Source organism: Periophthalmus magnuspinnatus, chromosome 11 (assembly GCF_009829125.3).
Source record: "Periophthalmus magnuspinnatus isolate fPerMag1 chromosome 11, fPerMag1.2.pri, whole genome shotgun sequence".
NCBI classification, from domain to species: domain Eukaryota; kingdom Metazoa; phylum Chordata; class Actinopteri; order Gobiiformes; family Gobiidae; genus Periophthalmus; species Periophthalmus magnuspinnatus.
The window spans coordinates 32,276,510-32,303,443 of NC_047136.2; the positions used below are offsets into that span (position 1 = coordinate 32,276,510).

Here is a 26,934-nt window from a genome sequence, read left to right on the forward strand (position 1 = left end):
TAAACCAGTTCTAAACCAGGTCTAAACCAGGTCTGAAACAGGTCTAAACCAGGTCTAAACCAGGTCTGAAACAGGTCTGAAACAGGTCTAAACCAGGTCTAAACCAGGTCTAAACCAGGTCTGAAACAGGTCTGAAACAGGTCTAAACCAGGTCTAAACCAGGTCTGAAACAGGTCTAAAGCAGGTCTAAACCAGGTCTGAAACAGGTCTAAACCAGGTCTAAACCATTTCTACACCAGGTCTAAACCAGGTCTGAAACACGTCTAAACCAGGTCTAAACCAGTTCTAAACCAGGTCTGAAACAGGTCTAATCCAGGTCTAAACCAGGTCTGAAACAGGTCTAAACCAGGTCTAAACCAGGTCTTAACTGGGTGTAAACCAGGTCTAAACCAGGTCTTAACCATTTCTACACCAGGTCTAAACCAGGTCTGAAACACGTCTAAACCAGTTCTGAACCAGGTCTAAACCAGGTCTAAACCAGTTCTAAACCAGGTCTTAACCAGGTCTGAAACAGGTTGAAACCAGGTCTAAACCAAGTCTGAAACAGGTCTAAACCAGATCTAAACCAGGTCTAAACCAGGTCTAAACCAGGTCTGAAATAGGTCTAAACCAGGTCTGAAATAGGTCTGAAATAGGTCTAAACCAGGTCTGAAACAGGTCTAAACCAGGTCTAAACCAGGTCTGAAACAGGCTTAAACCAGTTCTATACCAGGTCTGAAACAGGCCTAAACCAGGTCTAAACCAGGTCTGAAATCAGGTCTAAACCAGGTCTAAACCAGGTCTGAAATAGGTCTAAACCAGGTCTGAAACAGTTCTAAACCAGGTCTAAACCAGGTCTTAAACAGGTGTAAACCAGGTCTTAAACAGGTGTAAACCAGGTCTAAACCAGGTCTGAAAGAGGTCTAAAGTAGGTCTAAACCAAGCCTGAAACAGGTGTAAACCAGGTCTGAAAAAAGCCTAAACCAGGTCTGAAACAGGTCTAAACCAGGTCTGAAACAGGTCTAAACCAGGTCTAAACCTGGTCTAAACCAGGTCTAAACCTGGTCTAAACCAGGTCTAAACCTGGTCTAAACCAGGTCTTAACCAAGTATAAACCCTGTCTGAAAAAGGTTTAAATCAGGTCTAAACCTGGTCTGAAACAGGTCTAAACCAGGTCTAAACCAGGTCTAAACCAGGTCTGAAACAGGTCTAAACCAGGTCTAAACCAGGTCTGAAACAGGTCTAAACCAGGTCTAAACCAGGTCTGAAACAGGTCTGAACCAGGTCTAAACCAGGTCTGAAACAGGTCTAAACCAGGTTTAAACCAGGTCTTAACCAGGTGTAAACCAGGTCTGAAACAGGCCTAAACCAGGTCTGAAACAGGTCTAAACCAGATCGGAACCAGGTCTAAACCAGTTCTGAAACAGGTCTAAACCAGGTCTGAAACAGGTCTAAACCAGGTCTGAAACAGGTCTAAACGAGGTCTGAACCAGGTCTAAACCAGGTCTAAACCCGGTCTAAATCAGGTCTAAACCTGGTCTAAACCAGGTCTAAACCAGGTCTGAAACAGGTCTAAACCAGGTCTAAACCAGTTCTAAACCAGGTCTAAACCAGGTCTGAAACAGGTCTAAACCAGGTCTAAACCAGGTCTGAAACAGGTCTGAAACAGGTCTAAACCAGGTCTAAACCAGGTCTAAACCAGGTCTGAAACAGGTCTAAACCAGGTCTAAACCAGGTCTGAAACAGGTCTGAAACAGGTCTAAACCAGGTCTAAACCAGGTCTGAAACAGGTCTTAACCAGGTCTAAACCAGGTCTAAAACAGGTCTGAAACAGGTCTGAAACAGGTCTAAACCAGGTCTGAAACAGGTCTAAACCAGGTCTAAACCATTTCTAAACCAGGTCTAAACCAGGTCTGAAACACGTCTAAACCAGGTATAAACCAGTTCTAAACCAGTTCTGAAACAGGTCTAAACCAGGTCTAAACCAGGTCTAAACCAGGTCTAAACCAGGTCTGATACAGGTCTAAACCAGGTCTAAACCAGGTCTGAACCAGGTCTGAAACAGGTGTAAACCAGGTCTAAACCAGGTCTAAACCAGGTCTGAAATAGGTCTAAACCAGGTCTGAAACAGGTCTAAACCAGGTCTAAACCAGGTCTGAAACAGGTCTAAACCAGGTCTAAACCAGTTCTAAAGCAGGTCTTAAACAGGCCTAAACCAGGTCTAAACCAGGTCTGAAACCAGGTCTAAACCAGGTCTGAAATAGGTCTAAACCAGGTCTAAAACAGGTCTAAACCAGGTCTAAACCAGGTCTAAACCAGGTCTTAAACAGGTCTAAACCAGGTTTAAACCAGGTCTGAAACAGGTCTAAACTAGGTCTAAACCAGGCCTGAAACAAGTCTAAACCAGGTCTGAAACAGGTCTAAACCAGGTCTAAACCTGGTCTAAACCAGGTCTAAACCTTGTCTAAACCAAGTCTTAACCAGGTATAAACCCTGTCTGAAAAAGGTCTAAACCAGGTCTAAACCAGGTCTGAAACAGGTCTAAACCAGGTCTGAAACAGGTCTAAACCAGGTCTGAAACAGGTCTAAACCAGGTCTAAACCAGGTCTGAAACAGGTCTAAAGCAGGTCTAAACCAGGTCTGAAACAGGTCTAAACTAGGTCTAAACCAGTTCTGAAACAGGTCTAAACCAGGTCTGAAACAGGTCTAAACTAGGTCTAAACCAGTTCTGAAACAGGTCTAAACCAGGTCTAAACCAGGTCTGAAACAGGTCTGAACCAGGTCTAAACCAGGTCTGAAACAGGTCTGAAACAGGTCTAAACCAGGTTTAAACCAGGTCTTAACCAGGTGTAAACCAGGTCTGAAACAGGTCTTAACCAGGTTTAAACCAGGTCTTAACCAGATCTAAACCAGGTCTAAACCAGGTCTGAATCAGGTCTAAACCAGGTCTAAACTGGGTCTAAACCAGGTCTGAAACAGGCCTAAACCAGGTCTAAACCAGGTCTAAACCAGGTCTAAACCAGGTCTTAACCAGGTCTGAAACAGGCCTAAACCAGGTCTGAAACAGGTCTAAACCAGATCGGAACCAGATCGGAACCAGGTCTAAACCAGGTCTGAAACAGTTCTAAACCAAGTCTGAAACAGGTCTAAACCAGTTCTAAACCAGGTCTAAACCAGGTCTGAAACAGGTCTAAACCAGTTCTGAAACAGGTCTAAACGAGGTCTGAACCAGGTCTAAACCAGGTCTAAACCCGGTCTAAATCAGGTCTAAACCCGGTCTAAACCATGTCATAAACAGGTCTAAGCCAGGTCTGAAACAGGTCTAAAACAGGTCTAAACCAATTCTAAACCAGGTCTAAACCAGGTCTGAAACAGGTCTAAACCAGGTCTAAACCAGGTCTAAACCAGGTCTGAAACAGGTCTGAAACAGGTCTAAACCAGGTCTAAACCAGGTTTAAACCAGGTCCTAACCAGGTCTAAACCAGGTCTAAACCAGGTCTGAATCAGGTCTAAACCAGGTCTAAACTGGGTCTAAACCAGGTCTGAAACAGGCCTAAACCAGGTCTAAACCAGGTCTAAACCAGGTCTTAACCAGGTTTGAAACAGGCCTAAACCAGGTCTGAAACAGGTCTAAACCAGATCGGAACCTGGTCTAAACCAGGTCTGAAACAGGTCTAAACCAAGTCTGAAACAGGTCTAAACCAGGTCTAAACCATTTCTAAACCAGGTCTAAACCAGGTCTGAAACAGGTCTAAACCAGGTCTAAACCAGTTCTAAACCAGGTCTAAACCAGGTCTGAAACAGGTCTAAACCAGGTCTGAAACAGGTCTAAACGAGGTCTGAACAAGGTCTAAACCAGGTCTAAACCCGGTCTAAATCAGGTCTAAACCCGGTCTAAACCAGGTCTGAAACAGGTCTAATCCAGGTCTGAAACAGGTCTAAACCAGGTCTAAACCAGTTCTAAACCAGGTCTAAACCAGGTCTGAAACAGGTCTAAACCAGGTCTAAACCAGGTCTGAAACAGGTCTGAAACAGGTCTAAACCAGGTCTAAACCAGGTCTAAACCAGGTCTGAAACAGGTCTGAAACAGGTCTAAACCAGGTCTAAACCAGGTCTGAAACAGGTCTAAAGCAGGTCTAAACCAGGTCTGAAACAGGTCTAAACCAGGTCTAAACCATTTCTACACCAGGTCTAAACCAGGTCTGAAACACGTCTAAACCAGGTCTAAACCAGTTCTAAACCAGGTCTGAAACAGGTCTAATCCAGGTCTAAACCAGGTCTGAAACAGGTCTAAACCAGGTCTAAACCAGGTCTTAACTGGGTGTAAACCAGGTCTAAACCAGGTCTTAACCATTTCTACACCAGGTCTAAACCAGGTCTGAAACACGTCTAAACCAGTTCTGAAGCAGGTCTAAACCAGGTCTAAACCAGTTCTAAACCATGTCTTAACCAGGTCTGAAACGGGTCGAAACCAGGTCTAAACCAGTTCTGAAACAGGTCTAAACCAGATCTAAACCAGGTCTAAACCAGGTCTAAACCAGGTCTGAAATAGGTCTAAACCAGGTCTGAAATAGGTCTGAAATAGGTCTAAACCAGGTCTGAAACAGGTCTAAACCAGGTCTAAACCAGGTCTGAAACAGGCTTAAACCAGTTCTAAACCAGGTCTGAAACAGGCCTAAACCAGGTCTAAACCAGGTCTGAAACCAGGTCTAAACCAGGTCTAAACCAGGTCTGAAATAGGTCTAAACCAGGTCTGAAACAGTTCTAAACCAGGTCTAAACCAGGTCTTAAACAGGTGTAAACCAGGTCTAAACCAGGTCTGAAACAGGTCTAAACTAGGTCTAAACCAAGCCTGAAACAGGTGTAAACCAGGTCTGAAAAAAGCCTAAACCAGGTCTGAAACAGGTCTAAACCAGGTCTGAAACAGGTCTAAACCAGGTCTAAACCTGGTCTAAACCAGGTCTAAACCTGGTCTAAACCAGGTCTTAACCAAGTATAAACCCTGTCTGAAAAAGGTTTAAATCAGGTCTAAACCTGGTCTGAAACAGGTCTAAACCAGGTCTAAACCAGGTCTAAACCAGGTCTGAAACAGGTCTAAACCAGGTCTAAACCAGGTCTGAAACAGGTCTAAACCAGGTCTAAACCAGGTCTGAAACAGGTCTGAACCAGGTCTAAACCAGGTCTTAAACAGGTCTAAACCAGGTTTAAACCAGGTCTTAACCAGGTGTAAACCAGGTCTGAAACAGGCCTAAACCAGGTCTGAAACAGGTCTAAACCAGATCGGAACCAGGTCTAAACCAGGTCTGAAACAGGTCTAAACCAGGTCTGAAACAGGTCTAAACCAGGTCTGAAACAGGTCTAAACGAGGTCTGAACCAGGTCTAAACCAGGTCTAAACCCGGTCTAAATCAGGTCTAAACCTGGTCTAAACCAGGTCTAAACCAGGTCTGAAACAGGTCTAAACCAGGTCTAAACCAGTTCTAAACCAGGTCTAAACCAGGTCTGAAACAGGTCTAAACCAGGTCTAAACCAGGTCTGAAACAGGTCTGAAACAGGTCTAAACCAGGTCTAAACCAGGTCTAAACCAGGTCTGAAACAGGTCTAAACCAGGTCTAAACCAGGTCTGAAACAGGTCTGAAACAGGTCTAAACCAGGTCTGAAACAGGTCTTAACCAGGTCTAAACCAGGTCTAAAACAGGTCTGAAACAGGTCTAAACCAGGTCTGAAACAGGTCTAAACCAGGTCTGAACCATTTCTAAACCAGGTCTGAAACACGTCTAAACCAGGTCTAAACCAGTTCTAAACCAGTTCTGAAACAGGTCTAAACCAGGTCTAAACCAGGTCTAAACCAGGTCTGATACAGGTCTAAACCAGGTCTAAACCAGGTCTGAACCAGGTCTGAAACAGGTGTAAACCAGGTCTAAACCAGGTCTAAACCAGGTCTAAACCAGGTCTAAACCAGGTCTGAAATAGGTCTAAACCAGGTCTGAAACAGGTCTAAACCAGGTCTAAACCAGGTCTGAAACAGGTCTAAACCAGGTCTAAACCAGTTCTAAAGCAGGTCTTAAACAGGCCTAAACCAGGTCTAAACCAGGTCTGAAACCAGGTCTAAACCAGGTCTGAAATAGGTCTAAACCAGGTCTAAAACAGGTCTAAACCAGGTCTAAACCAGGTCTAAACCAGGTCTTAAACAGGTCTAAACCAGGTTTAAACCAGGTCTGAAACAGGTCTAAACTAGGTCTAAACCAGGCCTGAAACAGGTCTAAACCAGGTCTGAAACAGGTCTAAACCAGGTCTAAACCTGGTCTAAACCAGGTCTAAACCTTGTCTAAACCAAGTCTTAACCAGGTATAAACCCTGTCTGAAAAAGGTCTAAACCAGGTCTAAACCAGGTCTGAAACAGGTCTAAACCAGGTCTGAAACAGGTCTAAACCAGGTCTGAAACAGGTCTAAACCAGGTCTAAACCAGGTCTGAAACAGGTCTAAAGCAGGTCTAAACCAGGTCTGAAACAGGTCTAAACTAGGTCTAAACCAGTTCTGAAAAGGGTCTAAACCAGGTCTGAAACAGGTCTGAACCAGGTCTAAACCAGGTCTGAAACAGGTCTGAAACAGGTCTAAACCAGGTTTAAACCAGGTCTTAACCAGGTGTAAACCAGGTCTGAAACAGGTCGAAACCAGGTTTTAACCAGGTCTTAACCAGGTCTGAACCAGGTCTGAATCAGGTCTAAACCAGGTCTAAACTGGGTCTAAACCAGGTCTGAAACAGGCCTAAACCAGGTCTAAACCAGGTCTAAACCAGGTCTTAACCAGGTCTGAAACAGGCCTAAACCAGGTCTGAAACAGGTCTAAACCAGATCGGAACCAGGTCTAAACCAGGTCTGAAACAGTTCTAAACCAAGTCTGAAACAGGTCTAAACCAGGTCTAAACCAGTTCTAAACCAGGTCTAAACCAGGTCTGAAACAGGTCTAAACCAGTTCTGAAACAGGTCTAAACGAGGTCTGAACCAGGTCTAAACCAGGTCTAAACCCGGTCTAAATCAGGTCTAAACCCGGTCTAAACCAGGTCATAAACAGGTCTAAACCAGGTCTGAAACAGGTCTAAACCAGGTCTAAACCAATTCTAAACCAGGTCTAAACCAGGTCTGAAACAGGTCTAAACCAGGTCTAAACCAGGTCTAAACCAGGTCTGAAACAGGTCTGAAACAGGTCTAAACCAGGTCTAAACCAGGTCTGAAACAGGTCTGAAACAGGTCTAAACCAGGTCTGAAACAGGTCTAAACCAGGTCTAAACCATTTCTAAACCAGGTCTAAACCAGGTCTGAAACACGTCTAAACCAGGTCTAAACCAGTTCTAAACCAGGTCTGAAACAGATCTAAACCAGGTCTAAACCAGGTCTGAAACAGGTCTAAACCAGGTCTAAACCAGTTCTAAACCAGGTCTGAAACAGGTCTAAACCAGGTCTAAACCAGGTCTAAACCAGGTCTGAAACAGGTCTAAACCAGGTCTAAACCAGTTCTGAACCAGGTCTTAAACAGGTGTAAACCAGCGATCATAACTACAGTATTTATTTAGTCAAATGACAAAAGTTCAGAGATATTAGTCTCTAAACTAAGCACTAAATGTGCAGAGAGCCTCGAGCACCACCAGGTTAGGAACTACTGAGGGAAAATACCACATTATTTGAATAAATACCTTTAATAAATATTTGTATTACTACAATGTTTTATTAGGGCCTGAGTACGAATGTGTGAAGAGGGAGAGTCAGCGACTTGTTCGCCGCACTCGTGCAAAAGCCCTGTTGTTCTACAATTTTGGGGAAAGTTGCAAAACTCAAGCAGTCAAACTTGAAACGTCCAAAATCTAGATCTTGTTTTTTAACAAACTTATTTTAGGAGTGTGATCTAACGGACTCTAAACTGAGGCAGCAATATCAGGACATATTTGGGGTAGAAAATTGTAAAATTGTAAAAAAAATTACGTAAGTGTCAGGGTGTGGTGATGTGAGCGCTTAACAAAGCGACCATTTGAAAGCTTAAAAATCCCTAGAACTCTTTTAAAAATTGTTGGATCTGAACAAACCCAATGTAGTGTTTGTATATTTTTATGAACTGGACATAATGATGTGTGAATTAAACTTGTATCTTTAAAAATGTTTCGCCCTCCTCGCACATTCGGGTATGCTAATAGACTTGAAACCAGAAGTTTACACACACTATATCAAAAGACACATATGCTTTTTTCTCACTGTTTGACATGAAATCAGACTAAACGTTTAGATTTTAGGTCAATTAATACATTTATATATATATATATATATATATATATATATATATATATATATATATATATATATATATATATATATATATATATATATATATATATATATATATGGCACCCTTTTCCTCTCAAGACACCCTTTCCCTGTCATGTAATAAAATAAAGTCCAGGGAATAATTTGTTTAATCAAAAGTAGAAGCAATACTTGTACACGGAGTCTGTGCAGCTGACATTCCCATGTATACACTGAATGTGTCACCTATACAGTGAGTTTTATACCAAACGTTGGTGGGAGGCTGCCATGGTCTAGACCATCTAATCAGACAACGATGAGCATCCTTCTGGGGTTATGACATCGTCCCTATCAGTACTTCTTGTCCCATTTAATTAGTTTGCTATTAGATAGATTGAAATATCATATATTGTCTTAGTATACACTATCAGTTGAAAAGTTTGAACACATCTTTTTAAATATATTTTGTCTTTATATTTACTACTTTCTACATTTTAGATACATACAAAAGACCTCAAATATACTGTATGAGATGTATGGAATGATGTGTTTTTAATTCAAATCTTCAAAGTGTCCACGCTTTGCTTTGTTGACAGTGCTGTAAACCCTTGGCTTTGTCTCAGCGAGCTTCATGATGAATTCACAGGAAATGGTTTTGGCTTCACAGCTGTGCCGCGTCAGGGTCAAGAAATGCCAAGGGTGGAAATCAGTGATCAAAGCAAAGGGTGGCCATCTTAAAGTTCTAAAGTTATTTTGAGTTTAATTTACATTTACTACATTCCATATGAGTTCATTCATAGTTGTGAGTGAGAATCTACAGTGCAAATATGCATGGAAATAAAGAAGAAAAATAAAAGAAAAAAATGTCCAAACTTTTGACTGGTAGTGTATGTCTGAGTCTCAGAGCTGTGACCACAGTCCTTATCTTCACATGACCCCAGTACAATAATGAACTATAGCAGTGGTTATACAAAATAGTGAAGCACAATTATTAATCCTAATAGTTCACATGTATATTTGTATGTTGGTGTTTGCAGCTGGACTGGAGCCCTACAGAGAAAGACACTGAGCAATGTTCCATGAAAGGCAAGAAAGTGGTGAGAATCCGCATTGGCTCCTACCTTCTTACAAGTGTTCTTGTTGATATGGAGACCAGTGTAACAGAATGTAACAGAACACTCCTCTGTGCAGGCAGACTGTGCCAACTTTATCCGTGTGCTAGAGTTTCTGAACAGCACCAACATTTACACCTGTGGGACGTTCGCCTTCAGCCCGCGCTGTGTCTACATTGTGAGCCTGCTCCCGTCTGGGCCTGTCATGATAATTACTATATTGACTTATCGTTCAGTATTTAACCTCCTAGGACCTGGCGTCCACTTATGTGGACAGCACATTTTGGGTTGTCCATGCCACAATGCAATTTTTTAGAAGAAGAAAAACAGCAGACAAGAACAGCAACAATGCAAAAATGTTCAATTTAGAATATTTTAAGAGTTTAGAAGGTTCTGAAAAAAATTTTTATTTTATTTTTTTTCTTCCTGCTCCCGTCAGCAGTAATTCACATGAGACACATTGTTCCAAGAGGCACAATTATGATTGGTCATTTTGTTTTTACATTCAGGACAAATGTTGCTCTGTTCAGGCACTTAATAGCTTTTGCAAATCATTATTCAAATGTTTTATCAAAATGATTAAAATGTCCACATATGAGGACATTCGTTTTACATCACTTTTCTCAGAAACTGCATAATGTAAAAAGATAATTCTTTGCATTTACACTCATCAGGCCCCAATCAGTCTAAATAACAAAGACAAATTAATAAACCCACACAAGAACTCGGGTCTTAGGAGGTTAATATTTTTCATGTGTACATTTTCTTTGCACTACTGGGATAATTGTGGTTATTTTTTGGCTATATGATAAGATTTGAGCTGTAGAAGGTTGAATTAATAACTTCTATGACCCATCACAGATGCAAGTAAACTGTTTAATTCTGCTGTTTGTTTATTGCAGCTCATCTTCTCTTAGGGTTATTGTGTCAGTGGCATAAATTTGTTAAAATATTATTGTTTATATTACAATATATGTTTATATTATTGTTTATTGTTATAATATTTATTATATTTACTTCAGCAATATAAAAGTAAAAATGTCATTCTGACAGGGCTACCCCACACAAACACACACACACGCATGCACACACACACACAACCCTCCCTGTGTTCAGATAGTCACCTCCAGTCTCTTCTCTCTCCCAGGACACTGAGACACTGTCCATGAGCCAACGGTCTGATGAAGGGAGAGGCCGCTGCCCCTACGATCCCTACCAGCCCAACACGGCCATCGCTGTGGGTAAGAGACACTACTAGTTACTACTACTCAGCCCCCGCCTCAGCCACCTCTGTGAGTGTGCTTTATGTACAAGATGGAGCATAACTAGGCTCTAAGTCCAGCTGGGGGCTAATCACCAACTAATTAGCATGAGACAAAATTGTATTTATGCTATATTTCTAAGCATGTACCTGGAATTTATTCACGCTTGTTTGATTAATTCTTTATTATAGAGATCGACCAATGCGTTTTCTTCCACGGCCGATACCAAAACCAATTGTTTAGAAGCTCAGCCAATATTTTTGGGTCAAATCAGCCGATATGTAGGGCCAATTTTCATTATTTGATCCGCATACAGTGCTTTAAATTTACTCCAAACTCACCCACAACCGTTTTCACCTGCTTTAGTCAAGTTTTGTGCAGTTATGTCTTCTCACTTAAGTGTTCAAATAAAGCTTTATGTGTGTATTCTTTAGGCAGCAGCCAAAACTAAATGAGATAAATTAAATCATATGTGAAGGATTGGTGCAAGAAACACAAATGTTCAAATGATTTGATATTGTCAACATAAACCATTGTGTCACTTGTAGGCTTAAGTCATTTTCACACGCTAGTACACTCTGTGGCACTAGATTTATTTCTTCTGACAAAATACTGTGGCTGAAGTTGATCCAAATTGCCTTATCAGACAAAGGTGTGAAACAACAGTTCTGCAGCGCACATTCATACAAATATACATGATCTGAGCTCTTTTTCAATTTTAAGCACTTTTACTGTCACAGCAGACAACATAGGTTGGTCTGAGGTTGACCATGTTCACACCACCCTCTCCCACTATATAGAGCGAGTGGAGCCGCTCCGAGACTTGTTGTTGAAGCGCTCATACTGGCTGTTTACTGTAGTCCAGAACGCGACTGTTGGGTTCACACCGGCCTAAGCACCACTTTTGGGGCAAATGCTTTTTTATCTCAACGTAACTAGCGGCAGTGTGAAGACAACCTTACTCACAGTGGGAAGAGAAGCCAAAACTTTTACTCAAGTGTACTGTTTGAAAAGTACAATTTCTTTAAAACGTTACTCAATTGAATGTAAGTGACTGTGACTGTGGACTTTTGCGTGACGGCTATTTTGGCGCAGCAAGCGTCTCAAGCTTGCGCAAAAAACAACTAGCTGTTTACCGGCAACTAACAACAGCCAGCTAGCAGCCACATATCCAGCGCGTCGCTGGCCCACTTGGTCCATCAGCAGGATGCCTCCGAAAAAGAGCCCAACGGCGGAAGAATTTGAAGAGTTGAAAAGTTCGATCAATTCCCTAAGCGAAAATGTCATCACTGTTCAAGACCAACAGGGGAGATTGATGGAGTTGATCGAGGAGGTAAAGAAACTACATAAACAGAACGAGGAAAAGGACTGGCAGATTTTGGAGTTGACGAAGTGAGTGGACGATCTGGAGCAATACACTTGCGTGAATGACGTGGTAATCACCAGAATAAAGCCTCGCTCATACGCCCGCACGGTGGCCACAGATGGCCCAGTGAGCAGGAGACGCACTCAGTGGAGCAACAGGTGGCATCCTACCTCCATGGCAGGGGGATAGAGATGGACCTGGAAGACATCGAGGCCTGCCATCCACTGCCCACTGGAAATGGGAGATCACCTGCCGTCATCATGCAGTTCGTCAACCGAAAAAACAAGCTCGCCCTTCTGAAACAAGGACGGAAATTAAAAGGAACGAACGTCTTCATGAACGACCACCTGACGAGGAGAAATGCTGAAATTGCCAAGAAGGCACGACTGCTAAGAAGAGAGCACAAAATACAACACACTTGGGTAAGAAACTGTCAGATCTTTATACATATCGCAAGAACTCCTTCAATTGGATCTGGACACTTTTGTAAATGAAGAAGACACAATTGATCCAGCTGCAGATATAGACCCAGATGCACATTTTCTCTCTTCTGTGTTTAATAAATGTAGTTATATTGCTCAAGAACAGTTTGAAAACAATGTGGAAATAGAGGGCAAATTATCAATCATACATGTTAACAGCAGAAGTATGTATGCAAATTTTCCCTCTATCAGAGAATATTTGCAACATTTTAATTATCCCTTTAGTATTATAGCAATAACTGAAACATGGTTTAATATTGATAAAGGCATAGATTTTGATCTTGAAGAGTACAAACTTGTGTACAAAAATAGGGAAAATAAAACTGGGGGTGGGGTTGCTCTCTATATTCATAACTCACTCAGATATGTGGAATTAACCAACATGACACTTGCATTAGATGGAATCATGGAATGCTTAACTGTTGAACTGCTAAATGAAAAAAGAAAAACATTCTGGTGAGCGTTGTTTATCGAGCACCTGGCTCAAATATTGACATTTTTAATGAATGGATAGAGAAACTTTTTTCTACTGCCAATCAAAAAACATGATTCATCTGTGGCGATTACAACATAGACTTATTAAATCCAACCAGACAGAAAAGTATAGAGGACTTCACAAATACTATGTTCTCCATGTCCCTCTACCCAACAATAACTAGACCAAGCAGAATAACTTCGCACAGTGCTACAGTCATTGATAATATCTTCACAAATGTCATGGATAATCAAATAACCAGTGGCATCTTTATCTGTGATATTACTGACCATTTATCTGTTTTTGCTGTTTATGATTATGATATAAAAAAAATAAGACGTGAGACTAAATTAGTCTGTAAAAGAATTATAACTGAAGAAACAACAAATGAATTGAATAATAGTTTATTGCTCCAAGATTGGAGCTCAGTCTTCAATGAAACAGATGTTGATAAAGCATATACTACTTTTTTGGATATATTCATGGCTTTGTATAAGAAACATTGTCCTGTTAAGGAATTTAAAACAAAAAGCAAAAACGCAGACAACCCTTGGTTGACAAAAGGAATAATGAATGCTTGTAAAAAGAAAAATAATTTGTATAGGAAATTTGTCAATTCTAAAACAAAAGAAGATGAAGAGAGATATAAGAAATATAAAAACAAATTAACAGACATAATTAGAACAAGTAAGAAATTGTATTATAGAAAACAGTTATATGAAAATAGAAGTAATATGAAAGGAATGTGGAAGACATTGAATAGTCTAATTAAACAAGAAGCTAGAAAGTCTGTATATCCGGATTACTTTAACAATACAAATGGTGAAATTCACAACATGAGTGATGTAACCAATATGTTTAATCTTTTTTTTTTTTTTTTTTTAATCAACGTGGGTTCACAACTGGCTGCAAAAATTCATGATAATAAAGCTTGTCAGTGTAGGATAAGTATTGATCAAAATCCACATTCTATGTTTTTATCTGCAACAAATGTTAAGGAGGTGACAAGCATTGTTCTCAAGTGTAAAGGTAAGACATCCAGAGATTGTCATGATATTGATATGGCATTAATAAAAAAGGTAATAGACAACATAGCAAAACCTCTGATGCATATCTGCAACTTATCATTCAGTCAGGTCAGTTCCCCCAAAAAATGAAAACCGCAAAAGTAATTCCGATATTTAAAAGTGACAACAAACACTGCTTTACGAATTACAGACCAATCTCTTTACTACCACAGTTTTCAAAATTTCTTGAAAAACTCTTTAACTCACGTCTTGAAACATTTTTAGATAAGCATCAAATTATCAACGAAAGACAATACGGGTTTAGAGCAAAAAGAACAACTTCAATGGCAATCATTGATGCAACAGAGGAAATCACAAATGCATTGGACCAAAAACAATATGCTATTGGTATCTTTATAGACCTGAAAAAAGCTTTCGATACCATCAATCATGACATTTTACTTAAAAAGCTTGAACGATATGGGATCAGAGGACTAGCCGGCAATTGGTTACGAACATATCTCACAAAGAGAGAACAATTTGTACAAATGGGAGTGCACACTTCTGATATGCTTGGTATTGCTTGTGGAGTTCCCCAGGGCTCCGTTTTGAGGCTGAAACTGTTTAATATATACATAAATGATATCTTTAATGTATCCCCATCATTAAAACTTATTTTATTTGCGGATGACACTAACATATTTTATAGTAGTCCAAATTACAATGAACTTGTTTGTACTGTAAACAAGGAACTTGATAAAATAAAAAAGTGGATGGATTGCAACAAATTATTGCTTAATTTAAAGAAGACAAAAGTTATGCTTTTTGGAAATTCAAAAATTAAGAGCTACCAATTCTGATTGATGATGTTCAAATTGAAAGTGTAAATGAGATCAAGTTTTTGGGTGTCATAATAGACAATAAATTATCATGGAAAGCCCATATTAGACAAATAAAAAGCAAAATCTCAAAAGTGTCTCGATAATAAATAAAGCAAAAAACTACCTTGATCAAAATGCCCTACGCACTTTATACTGTTCCTTAGTACTCCCATACTTCACTTATTGTGTTGAAGTGTGGGAAATACTTACCAATCTACACTTAATCCATTAGTTGTATTACAGAAACGTGCTTTGCAAATCATCCATAAAGTCGGATACTTAGAGCACACATATGCTTTATTCATATATTCAAAGCTCCTAAAAATTCCTGATCTTGTAAAATATGTTACATTAACTATACTATTTAAAGCTTCCAAAAATGTGCTACTGAGCAAGCTGCAAGTTTTGTTTACAACCAAAGAGAGAAGATACAATTTTAGAGAGTATGAGAAATTCAAATTGCCTAAAGTTAGAACTACTCGAAAAAATATCGGTATATACACATCAAGCAATGCCATAGTATCAGTACGTTCAAGCATTGATATAAAAATATGATCTGGTCACAGTATCTAGAGGAAGCGTTCTAATATAATTTCAGTAATCTTGCAATGCTGGCTTTGTATCTACCATTTCTTTACCATTGTTGTTATTTGCTGTCCATTACCATTGTTGTATTTATTGTCCATTACCATTGTTGTATTGCTGTTCATTACCATTGTTGGTATTTACTGTCCGTTACCATTGTTGATATTAATAACTTTCCTTACCATTGTTGGCACCTTATCCAATACGATGTCATAGTCCCCAATGTAATCACGTAATACAATCATGAAAAGGAAGTAAAGTATGCTAAATTTAAGTAATAATGACAGAGGGGGTGGAATTATGTGGGGAAGCTGGCCCGAGTGATCAAAATAGGAGGCAGACTCAAAAGAAGTCCCATTAGACACAATTTATTCCCGTGTAGTGGTACACCGTGAACACAAAAAAGAATCCATATTTACAAAAATTAACGGTGCTCAACGAAAAACTAAGCAACCAAACTTAAACAACTGAAACAAAAGCCACGAGTACCCTGGCTACACTGGTGTTTTTCATCTGTCTAATTACCCAGACTAAAATACTTTCCTGTACCGGAAGCTCCTTCCCCGGTCTACTCCATCTCTTGTCCAGGGGGCGGTGGGAGTAACATAAGCACTATGTATATACCATAAAAGCATCTCTCGGGCCCAAGTCCCTTTACTAAAAGTGTTTAACTAAATAAACTATAAACACTTAGTTCATGAAACGAAAATACACAAGACATTAACACAAAGAAATAAACAAACTTAAGCCAGTTTTCCCCCTCCACATGGTCCGGCCCAGGACCCCACTCAAGCCTATAAAATGGCCGACATAGGGCACGCCCCCTCTTTGTCTGGACCATGTGGAGATACAGGTAAGAGGATTATTGGATTGAACTGAATAGACACATTTAACTAAATAAAATATGTTTAACTAACAAATGTGTGGTGATTTAACTAATTGCAACTTCAACTTACAACTAAACAAAACAAACCCGGGATAGTTCTGTTGAAGTTATTGAAAATGAACAGACATGTGCAAAACCAAATCATAATACTATTAAAAGGGACAAAGGCCCACTTTGTCACAAATTAAATACATTTTCTTCTTCCCACTCCTTTTTGGGCAATCGGGAGATACCCTTTTTTGTGTGTTTTGCTTGTCTGTTTTTGTTTCTTTTTTTCTCTTGTATCATTGTGTTGATTGACACTGATTGTGGCTGCCTAGGCTATGCAAAGAGAAAAGATGTCCATTTGCCCAAGACAAATAATAAAAAAAAAAAAAATAAAAAAAGTGACTAAATGTAACTGCATACCACCCACCTTTGTGGAATGACTTATGCTTGGTGTCTCAGATGGGGAGCTGTACACTGGAACAGTGGCCGATTACAGAGGGAATCGTCCCGTCATCTCCCGACACTTGAGCGAAGCCGGCCGTGGCGACTTGAAGCTAGACGACACTCTGGGTTGGCTTGAGGGTGAGTCCACTGAAGAATCTTTCATTTATCAATTTATTATTGTTTTATTTACTTTATCTTAACCAATACACAAAGTAATATAATACTGTGTGCTTCCTGTATGATGAATATTGAGGAGCATTCTTCAAATTAAATGTCAGTGCATAACTGCTACTGAAGAGGAAGGGGCAGCTAATATGAAGGCATAGGTGAATGAGTTTGATTTGGCTGTGTAGGTGTGTATAATTTACATGTGTGATAATGTGTGGTTATCTGAAAGAAAAGTCAAAAGATATATGATGTATCAAAATAGCAGCTGTATAGGTTTCAACTCAAATGAATAGGTAAAATAATGACACACAGTTACCTAAATTAACCAAAAGTGGGAGCTCAATTGAGTTCACAATACCCTTATGATAATTGGAACAAGGATCGTGACAGGGTCAGGGTCTTGTTCACAAGTGAGGGAAGGATGGAGCGTGAGATTGACAGGCGGTTCAGTGCAGCGTCTGCAGTGACGCGGTCGCTGCATCGGACTGTTGTGGTAAAGAAGGAGCTGAGTCGAAAGGCAAAGCTCTCGATTTACCGGTCTACTTTTCTACCCTCACCTATGGTCCTGAGCTTTGGGTAATGACCAAAAGGACAAGATCAGCCACCCTACGGAGGAAACTCATTTCCTCCGTAGGGTGGCTGGGCGCTCCCTTAGAGATAGGGTGAGGAGCTTGGTCACACAGCAGGAGCTCGGAGTAGAGCTGCTGCTCCTCCACATCGAGAGGAGCCCACTGAGGCGGCTCGGGCATCTATTCCGGATGCCTCCTGGATGCCTTCTGGGCACAATCCACCGGGGGGAGGCCCCGGGGAGGACCCAGGACACGCTGGAGGGACTATGTCTCTCGGCTGGCCTGGGAACGCCTCGGGATCCTCCCGAAAGAGCTGGAGGAAGTGTGTGTGGATAGGGAAGTCTGGGCCTCCCTGTTGAAACTGCTTCCTCCCCGACCTGGCCCTGGATAAAGCGGAAGAAAATGGATGGAAGCTCTGACACAATAAATTAACTTAATGCTACAACATCAGAAAACTTACTTGCAGTTGTGTTTTGTTTCATTCACACGTACTTGAGTAACTCTGCATTTTTTTGTCTGTGTACATCTCCAAAGATCAAATGCTCTCTTCCCCCTTATGTCTTGAAGCTGTAGTTTTCAAGTTAATGGCCACTTTTACCTTTACTTTACCTCTAGGGCTGAAATTATGATGGAAGTGGAGGTGTATGGAGTTTAAAAACACAACAGAGCACTTCCACTGTGATAAGATGTATTACCATCTGACATCGCAAGGTGGAACAGAGTGTTTCCGTTTGAGAGAAGAACTTATGCAGGGTTGCACTATGCAGTTTGTGTGTTAAACATGTGTGAATGAAACGGAACACAACTCCATGTATGTTTGTGATGAGGAAACATAGATCAGAAAACGGTTCAATATGGGCCCTTTAAACTTGGATAACATTAACTTCTGTTGCGTCTGTTGCTCACATTCAAAATATTTTTTATGGATATTATGAGTAATAAGAGAAGCCCAGAACCAAACGTGCCATGTGACCCCTGACTCCTGTGTTTGTGCAGACCCCACGTTCATCCGCTCCATGTTTGTCCCTACGGAAGAGAAGATCTACTACTTCTTCAGTGAAGTGGGGCGCGAGTATGACTTCATCGACAGGCTCTTGGTGTCCCGTGTGGCTCAGATCTGCATTGTAAGAACTTCATATCATGCTTGAGTGTACACTGGCTTTGTGTTGTTCTGTCATTTTTACAGGAAAGGAGTTGTTCGTGTTCTTCTTCCATTTGGCCATTTTCTTTAGGTTTACATGAGCAAAAACCCATTTCCTGATTACACTGTGCTCTATGACTCAAGATTGAAGGGGGGTATTATGCAAAATTGCCACCATAACGTGGTCCAGGGGTTTGAGCACCCGAATGATCCTGAGAGCTTTGTTGTCGGGGGCTTTGTTCCCTTTGTAGGGTCTTCCAAGGTAAACAGGTCCTGGGGGACAGTTCAGACTAAGCGCAGTTCAGAAGCCCTTAATGATTAGGATTAAAACCAGGCCAGTTACGTCGCCCTGATTGGTGTTACCGGTGACGCACCCTGGAGCTAGGCCTGGGGTGGGTGCTCGACATCGAGCGTCTGCTGGCCATGCCTTTCCCCACAGGGCCCGGCTGGGCACAGTCCAAACAAGTGACATGGGGCCATCCTTCCGTGGACCCACCACCTGTAGGAGGATCTGTACGGGGCCGGTCATGAAAGACCTGGTCGGCAGTTGAAGGGACATGGAGGCTGGCTCTGGGGACATGGAATGTCACCTCCCTGGGGGGGAAGAAGGAGCCTGAGCTTGTTGTGTGTTACTGACTAGATATTTTCAGCCTGACCTCCATGCACAGCTTGGGCTCTGGAACACAACTCCTTGAGAGGGGCTGGACTCTTCATTTCTCTGGTGTTGCCAGAGGCGGCAAGCTGGTGTGGACTTGCATATTGCCCCACAGCTCAGCCATCACATGTTGGAGTTCACCCCTCTCAGTGTTGTGTCATACTATGGGCCGAACAGCTGTGCAGAGTACCCGGCCTTCCCTGGGAAGGGTAATAGACAATGCACCGACCAACTTTGTTGTTCTACTGGGGGACTTCAATGCCCATGTGGGCAAAGTCAGTGACACCTATGGAGGGGTGATGGGGTGATGAGGTAGTAGAGCGGTGTTCTGTTATTGGACTTCTGTGCTGGTCACAGTTTGTTCATAACGCACACCATGTTCGAGCATGTGGCACCAGGACATTCTAGGTCAGAGGTTGATCATCTTTGGACTTTGTTGTCATGTCATCTGACCTCTAGCCGCATGTCTTGGACACTCGGGTGAAGAGAGAGGCAGAGCTGTCAACCAATTACCACCTCGTGGTGAGTTGGATGCACTGGCAAAAGAGGAAGCCAGATAGACTTGGCAGACCCAGTATCGTGAGGGTCTGCTGGGTACGTCTGGCAAAGCCTTCTGTCAGGGGGGGTTTGAACTCACATCTTTCCCAGATCTCAGGGGAGGTTGGGATTGTTGATCCGTCTCCGTCTCTATTGTTGATGTGGCTGCTTGTAGCTGTGGTCATAAGGTCTGCATTGCATTGCTTGTTGTGGCGGCAACCCCTGAACCTGGTGGTGGACACCGGAAGTAAGGGATGCCATTAGGCTGAAGGAGTCCTATCGAGCCTTGTTGGCATGCGGGACTCCTGAGGCAGCTGTCGAGTACTGAAAGGCCAAGTGGCCGCGGCTCCTGCAGTCGTACAGGCAAAAACTCAGGGTTGGGAGGAGTTTGGAGAGGCCATGAAGGGGGATTATTGGTCAGACTCAAAATCTGACAAACCGTTCAATGCCTCGGGAGGGGGAAGCGGTGCTTCACCAACATGGTTTACAATGCGGGCGGAGAGCTGATCTCGACTGGGGATGTTGTTGGACGGTGGAAGGAATACTTTGAGGATCTCCTCAATTCCACCGTCACGTCTTCCGAGGAGGAAGCAGAAACTGAGGACTTTGATCTTCACCCTGACTGAAGTCACTGAGGTGATTGACACTTTGGTGGCAAGGCTCCAGGGGTAGATGAGAGCGTCCAGAGTATCTTAAGTCTGTGGATGTTGCTCTGTCTTGGCTGACACGTTTCTGCAACATTGTGTGGCAGTCAGGACAGTGCCTGTGGAATGGCAGATCAGGATGGTATTCCCTCTGTTTAAGAAGTGTCTGGGATGAAAATCAGTTGTACGATTCTGTCCAAAGCTCAGCCCACAAGCCTACGCCACCCATGTTCCCACATGACAGTTTTCCATTAATATATAAAGCAGGATGCAACACAATATACTACTACAAAAATACAACTTCACAAACTTGCTGCGATGTGCAGTAGTTTTATCAGTGAAATGCTGATAATTGTGTTGATGACTGATTATGATTGTGCTGTGAGAACACTTGATGTCCCGTGTGCTGATGTCTCATGTGCAGAATGATGTGGGCGGCCAGAGGACCTTGCAGAGGCGCTGGACGACATTTGCCAAAGCTCAGCTGCTCTGTCAGGATGACGGAGAACTGCCCTACAACCTGATCCAGGACATAGACATGCTTGCACCAGGAGAGGGCGCTTCCCCTGAAGACACCCTGTTCTACGGGGTCTTCACTTCTCAGTGGTGAGCAAACAATAGAGGAATCACCTACATCCCACTTTAGTGAGACCTTCCCTGTCCTGTCCTCTAGTAGGGCTGTGTCTTTATCCTCTGTCCCATGTTAGGGCTGTGCCTCTGAGCCCGTCCTTTCTATCCTCTAGTAGGGCTGTGTGTTTGGCCTCTCTGTCCTGTGTTAGGGCTGTGTCTCTGAGCTTGTCCTCTGTCGTAGGACTGTATCTCTGTCCTCTCTATCCTGGAATAGGGCTGTGTCTCTGTCCTCTCTGTCCTCTGGTAAGACTGTCTGTTCCCCTGCCCCCTCTATCTGCCTATAAGGCTGTCCTCTCTGTCCTTTGACAGGACTGCATCTCTGAGCATGTCCTGTGTGGTAGGACTGAGTCTTTGTCCTCTCTTCCTGTGGTATGGCTGTGTCTCTGTCCTCTCTGTCCTCTGGTAGGGCAGTGACTTTGTCCTCTGTCCCATGTTTGGGCTGTGTCTCTGAGCCTGTCCTTTCTGTCCTCTGGGAGAACTGTGTCTCTGACCCCATCCTCTCTGTCCCAGGCGTTTAAACTCTGGGCTCTCAGCCGTCTGTGTCTTCAATCTTGGGGCCTTCAGGTCAGCGTTCTCTGGGAGTTACAAGGTCCTGAACAGGGACACACTGCAGTGGAGCTCCAGACTCCAGGAGAAGATAGCCAGCCCCGGGGAGGTCAGCTCTGTCAAAGTCTTCATTTTGTTAATAATTCTTATTAGTGTTATAAACCATTTCTAGGGATGAAAGGAAGTAACACAACTCAGGGTGAATAATAAGTAGCTCTTTTAATTATAAAGTAAATGTAAAGGAATACAAGTTACATTTGATTATCAAATGTAAATTGTATTACTATTATTATTACTTGTGTTATACACTCACCTAAAGGATTATTAGGAACACCTGTTCAATTTCTCCTTAATGCAATTATCTAATCAACCAATCACATGGCAGTTGCTTCAGTGCATTTAGGGGTGTGGTCCTGGTCAAGACAATCTCCTGAACTCCAAACTGAATGTCAGAATGGGAAAGAAAGGTGATTTAAGCAATTTTGAGCGTGGCATGGTTGTTGGTGCCAGACGGGCCGGTCTGAGTATTTCACAATCTGCTCAGTTACTGGGATTTTCACGCACAACCATTTCTAGGGTTTACAAAGAATGGTGTGAAAAGGGAAAAACATCCAGTATGCAGCAGTCCTGTGGGCGAAAATGCCTTGTTGATGCTAGAGGTCAGAGGAGAATGGGCCGAGTGATTCAAGCTGATAGAAGAGCAACGTTGACTGAAATAACCACTCGTTACAACCGAGGAATGCAGCAAAGCATTTGTGAAGCCACAACACGCACAACCTTGAGGCAGATGGGCTACAACAGCAGAAGACCCCACCGGGTACCACTCATCTCCAATACAAATAGGAAAAAGAGGCTACCATTTGCAAGAGCTCACCAAAATTGGACAGTTGAAGACTGAAAAATGTTGCCTGGTCTGATGAGTCTCGATTTCTGTTGAGACATTCAAATGGTAGAGTCAGAATTTGGCGTAAACAGTATGAGAACATGGATCCATCATGCCTTGTTACCACTGTGCAGGCTGGTGGTGGTGGTGTAATGGTGTGGGGGATGTTTTCTTGGCACACTTTAGGTCCCTTAGTGCCAATTGGGCATTGTTTAAATGCCACGGGCTACCTGAACATTGTTTCTGACCATGTCCATCCCTTCATGACCACCATGTACCCATCCTCTGATGGCTACTTCCAGCAGGATAATGCACCATGTCATAAAGCTCGAATCATTTCAAATTGGTTTCTTGAACATGACAATGAGTTCACTGTACTACAATGGCCCCCACAGTCACCAGATCTCAACCCGATAGAGCATCTTTGGGATGTGGTGGAACGGGAGCTTCGTGCCCTGGATGTTCATCCCACAAATCTCCATCAACTGCAAGATGCTCCAATCAATATGGGCCAACATTTCTAAAGAATGAATCAGCACCTTGTTGAATCAATGCCACGTAGAATTAAGGCAGTTCTGAAGGCGAAAGGGGGTCAAGCACCGTATTAGTCTGGTGTTCCTCTTAATCCTTCAGGTGAGTGTATAATGTAGAGCTTGGCGACATGGTGATAAAAAAATTGTGTGATATTATTTCTGTGATAATCTGCTATTTTGGTAACATGCCATATGGTGATTTCCTGCTTTTTGTTTAGAGGGGATATTATTCTTCTAAATGTTAACACATAACATATTTAGATCACTATGATACCCTTTACTGTTCTGAAAATGCTATCATTTTAAAACAATGTATTAAATGTTGAGTGAGTATCATTGTCGACACACTGAGTCCTCCCTCCGTTTGCTCCACTTTCAGAGTGATATCACAACATAATCAACGTGCATCCTATTAATGAAACTACTGCATGTTGCATTAGGTTTGTGAAGTTGTAGTATATTGTTTTGTATCATGCTTTTATGAAAACTTGCGGGAGCATGGGTTACGTAGACTTGTGGTCTGAGCTTTGGATAGAATTGAACTGCTAATTCTAAGGAATTAAGTGTTTTGGCACAGTTTTTAAGAGGTAACTAAAGTTATACAAGTTAAGAAAATATGAACCATGATTAAATTGAAATTATGTGTGAAAATCGTGTTCTCAGTTCTTTGGCATGTCTCTCACCCATAATTCTAATGACATGTTTTGACTTGGTCTTTTGACAGAATTTATCTTTATGCACGATATAGCTTTTCTCATAGAGGGTCTGTCACTTGTATTTCTCGTGGTGATGGTATAGCTGACCTGTAATGTGGCCTGATGTCACCTGCTTGTCTCAACATCTCTATGGACAAGCAGATTTACTTCACTTTAAAGGTCCTATATTACACAAAATGGATTCTTTTGAGCTTTTAAGCTGTTTTATAATGCTGTTACCTCCTCAAAAACAGTCCTGGAGTTGTGTTTTGTTTCATTCACACATGTTTGAGTAACACTTGATTATTAGTCTGTCTACATCTCCAAAGCTCAAAATGCTCTGTTCTACCTTGCGATGTCATGAAGTGATAGTTTTCAAGTTAACTGTTACATTTGACCTTTTGTTGAGTAGAGATTGGCAATCTAGTGAAGGTGTATGTTTAGTTTCCACATAACATCACAAGATGTGTTTTTAGTTTGAGAGAAGTAAATCAAACATTATTCAAGTTGTATAAGGTTGTACATAACATCTCTATCATGACCTAAAGGGTTTAGGCTGAAGTAAAAAATTACTTATAATGCCTAACCCTATTTAATAATAACACACAAGAATGAGAACAATTCAGCCTTAATTTAGAGCAGTGGTTCTTAACCTTGTTGGAGGTACTGAACCCCACCAGTTTCATGTGCACATTCACCGAACCCTTCTTTATTGAAAAATAAAATATAATTTTTTTCAAATTCAAGACATACGTTTTTTTACTGGTGCACAATGAACCATGCATTAACACTACTGTGTTCAAATAATAAAACCAATACAATGCATGAACTCACAACAAATTACATACACACCTTTTCACAAAGACATGACCTTTTTTAATTCTACCACACTGAAATTATTTTAATTTTTAACCTTATGTATTTCAATAATGAACTTATTGTATTTATGCTATTTATTATTTTTAGCATTTTAACACACACCCATCACCTAATTTCCATCAGGCTAGAATAATAATGAATATTTACTGCAAATCAGTGTGACTTCTGCTGTTGCCTTTGAAAGACCAGTTCAGAAACACGTTGCTTCACCTTGCCAAGTGTCACTCTCATGTCATTTTCGCAGCAAAGTCTGTTGCTTTTCTTCGTTTTTATGTCTTATGTTTTTATGCCGTTCGAACGGCTCATTTAAGTCGGGCGGGTTCTTCGATAGGCACATCAAAGGGTGCATTTGTTGAATTAGGACATGGCCGACGTCTGGAGACGCTCGCAGTCCACGAATGAGTCGGGTGCGTGTCTTGACCTTCAGGGTGAGGGGAGGCAGGGGGGCTGTGACTTTCCTGAAGTCCACAATCATCTCCACTGTCTTCTGGGCGTTAAGCTCCAGGTTGTTGCTGCTGCACCAGGACACCAGCCGGTCCACCTCCCTCCTGTAGGCAGACTCATCGCCATCCGAGATGAGCCCGATGAGGGTGGTGTCATCTGCAAACTTAACCAGTTTGACGGAGTCATGGCTGGAGGTGCAGCAGTTGGTGTACAGGGGGAAGAGCAGGGGAGAAAGTACACAGCCCTGTGGAGATCCTGTGCTGATAGTCCGAGTGTCCGAGACATTCTTCCCCAGCCGTACGTGCTTCCTCCTGTCCATCAGGAAGACAGTGATCCACCTGCAGGTGGAGTCAGGCATGTTGAGCTAAGTGAGCTTGTCCTGGAGCAGAGCAGGAAGGATGGTGTTGAATGCAGAGCTGAAGTCCACAAACAGGATCCTGGTGTAGGTTCCCGGGGAGCCCAGATGCTGGAGGATGAAGTGAAGGGCCAGGTTAATGGCGGCGTCTACAGACCGGTTGGTTCTGTAGGCAAACTGCAGAGGGTCCAGGAGGGGGGAGGTGAGGGACTTGAGGTGGTGCAGGACCAGGCGCTCAAATGACTTCATGACTACAGACGTCAGCACCACAGGTCTGTAGTCATTAAATCCAGTGATCCTGGGCTTCTTGGGGACAGGGATGATGGACAGCTTGAAGCTTAAGAACCACTGATTTAGAAGAATGTTATGTTGAAGTTAACGTAATTGGAAGGACAAAATATTAAATAATGCACAAAATCTGGTATTTTCAAAGGACACGAAAAATAGACACACTAAATCATATCTGAAGGAGAGGTGCAAGAAACACAATTTTCAACATAAAGCTCGAGTCACTTGTAGACATACTTACAGTGGGAAGAGGAACCAAAACCTTTACTCAGAAAATTTTTTACTGCTAACAATTTCACTCAAGCAGAAGTTATTGTGCATTGTAAATTGTACAGTGTCACAGTACTCTTCCTGGAGTAAACACTTTGGTTTGTCTTCCCACCTTAAGTAAGATGACAAGTGATAAAAGCTTTATGTTGACAATATGAACTGATGTAGTTTCTTTATGCAAATACTTTTGGACCCTTTCTTGAGCACTTTTGTTCAAGCTATTTTATTTTGCAGCAATGTTACTCTGACTTGAAAAAAGGATGCCTTCTCTGACCTTACCAAAACATGCTTTTAAGTCTCTAACATGATCAATGAACCAGTTACAAATACTCAAAAAATATGTTTTATAAAAAGGGGCTCTTATGCAATAAAATTAACTTTTTAGTGCTTTCTACCATGTTATATATATTGTTCCCTCATCAAAAAATGCCTGAAGAGGTTTTAGAGATCATCCATACGTGTTTGAGTAATTTACCCTATTTGAACCCTCCTTATGGTTAGCAATACGATCCTATCCAAAGCTCTGTTCACAAGCCTACATCACCCATCCGCCCACACGACAATTCTCCATAAACATACAAAAACATGATAAAAAACAATACACTACAACCCGACAAATCTGATGTGATGTTCAGTAGTTTGATTGTGTCATGATAGCGCTCTGAAGAGGCAATGAGGGAAGAGGCGGAGCATCAAATATGAAACTGAACCTAATTAAACAAGTTAATACGCGAACACAGTGTTCCCTCATTTATCGCAGGGTTACGTTCCAAAAGTGACCCGCGCTAAACGAAATCTGTGAAGTAGAAAACTAGGACTGGATTTTTTACAATTATTATACATATTTTAAGGCTGTAAAAGCCCTCTCCACACACTTTATACATGTTTCTCAGACAGACATTAACATTCTCTCTTGTTTAAACACTCTCAAAGTTCA

General features: G+C 41.8%; 2 protein-coding genes across 2 annotated transcripts in view; one reads left to right on the forward strand and one right to left on the reverse strand.

Moving 5' to 3' along the window:
- The window catches only part of pex11b (peroxisomal biogenesis factor 11 beta), a 217,894-nt gene that overhangs the window by 109,631 nt on the left and 81,329 nt on the right, over positions 1–26,934 (reverse strand). The window lies entirely within an intron of this gene.
- Positions 1–26,934, forward strand: part of LOC117393369 (semaphorin-4B-like) — a 45,617-nt gene that overhangs the window by 10,591 nt on the left and 8,092 nt on the right. The window contains exons 5-12 of the mRNA XM_033991488.2: positions 8,896–8,971; positions 9,310–9,369; positions 9,464–9,562; positions 10,532–10,625; positions 16,776–16,898; positions 18,494–18,621; positions 20,899–21,080; positions 21,615–21,759. Of these exons, the coding sequence (XP_033847379.1) occupies positions 8,896–8,971; positions 9,310–9,369; positions 9,464–9,562; positions 10,532–10,625; positions 16,776–16,898; positions 18,494–18,621; positions 20,899–21,080; positions 21,615–21,759 (907 nt within the window). The remainder of the gene's footprint in view (positions 1–8,895; positions 8,972–9,309; positions 9,370–9,463; positions 9,563–10,531; positions 10,626–16,775; positions 16,899–18,493; positions 18,622–20,898; positions 21,081–21,614; positions 21,760–26,934) is intronic.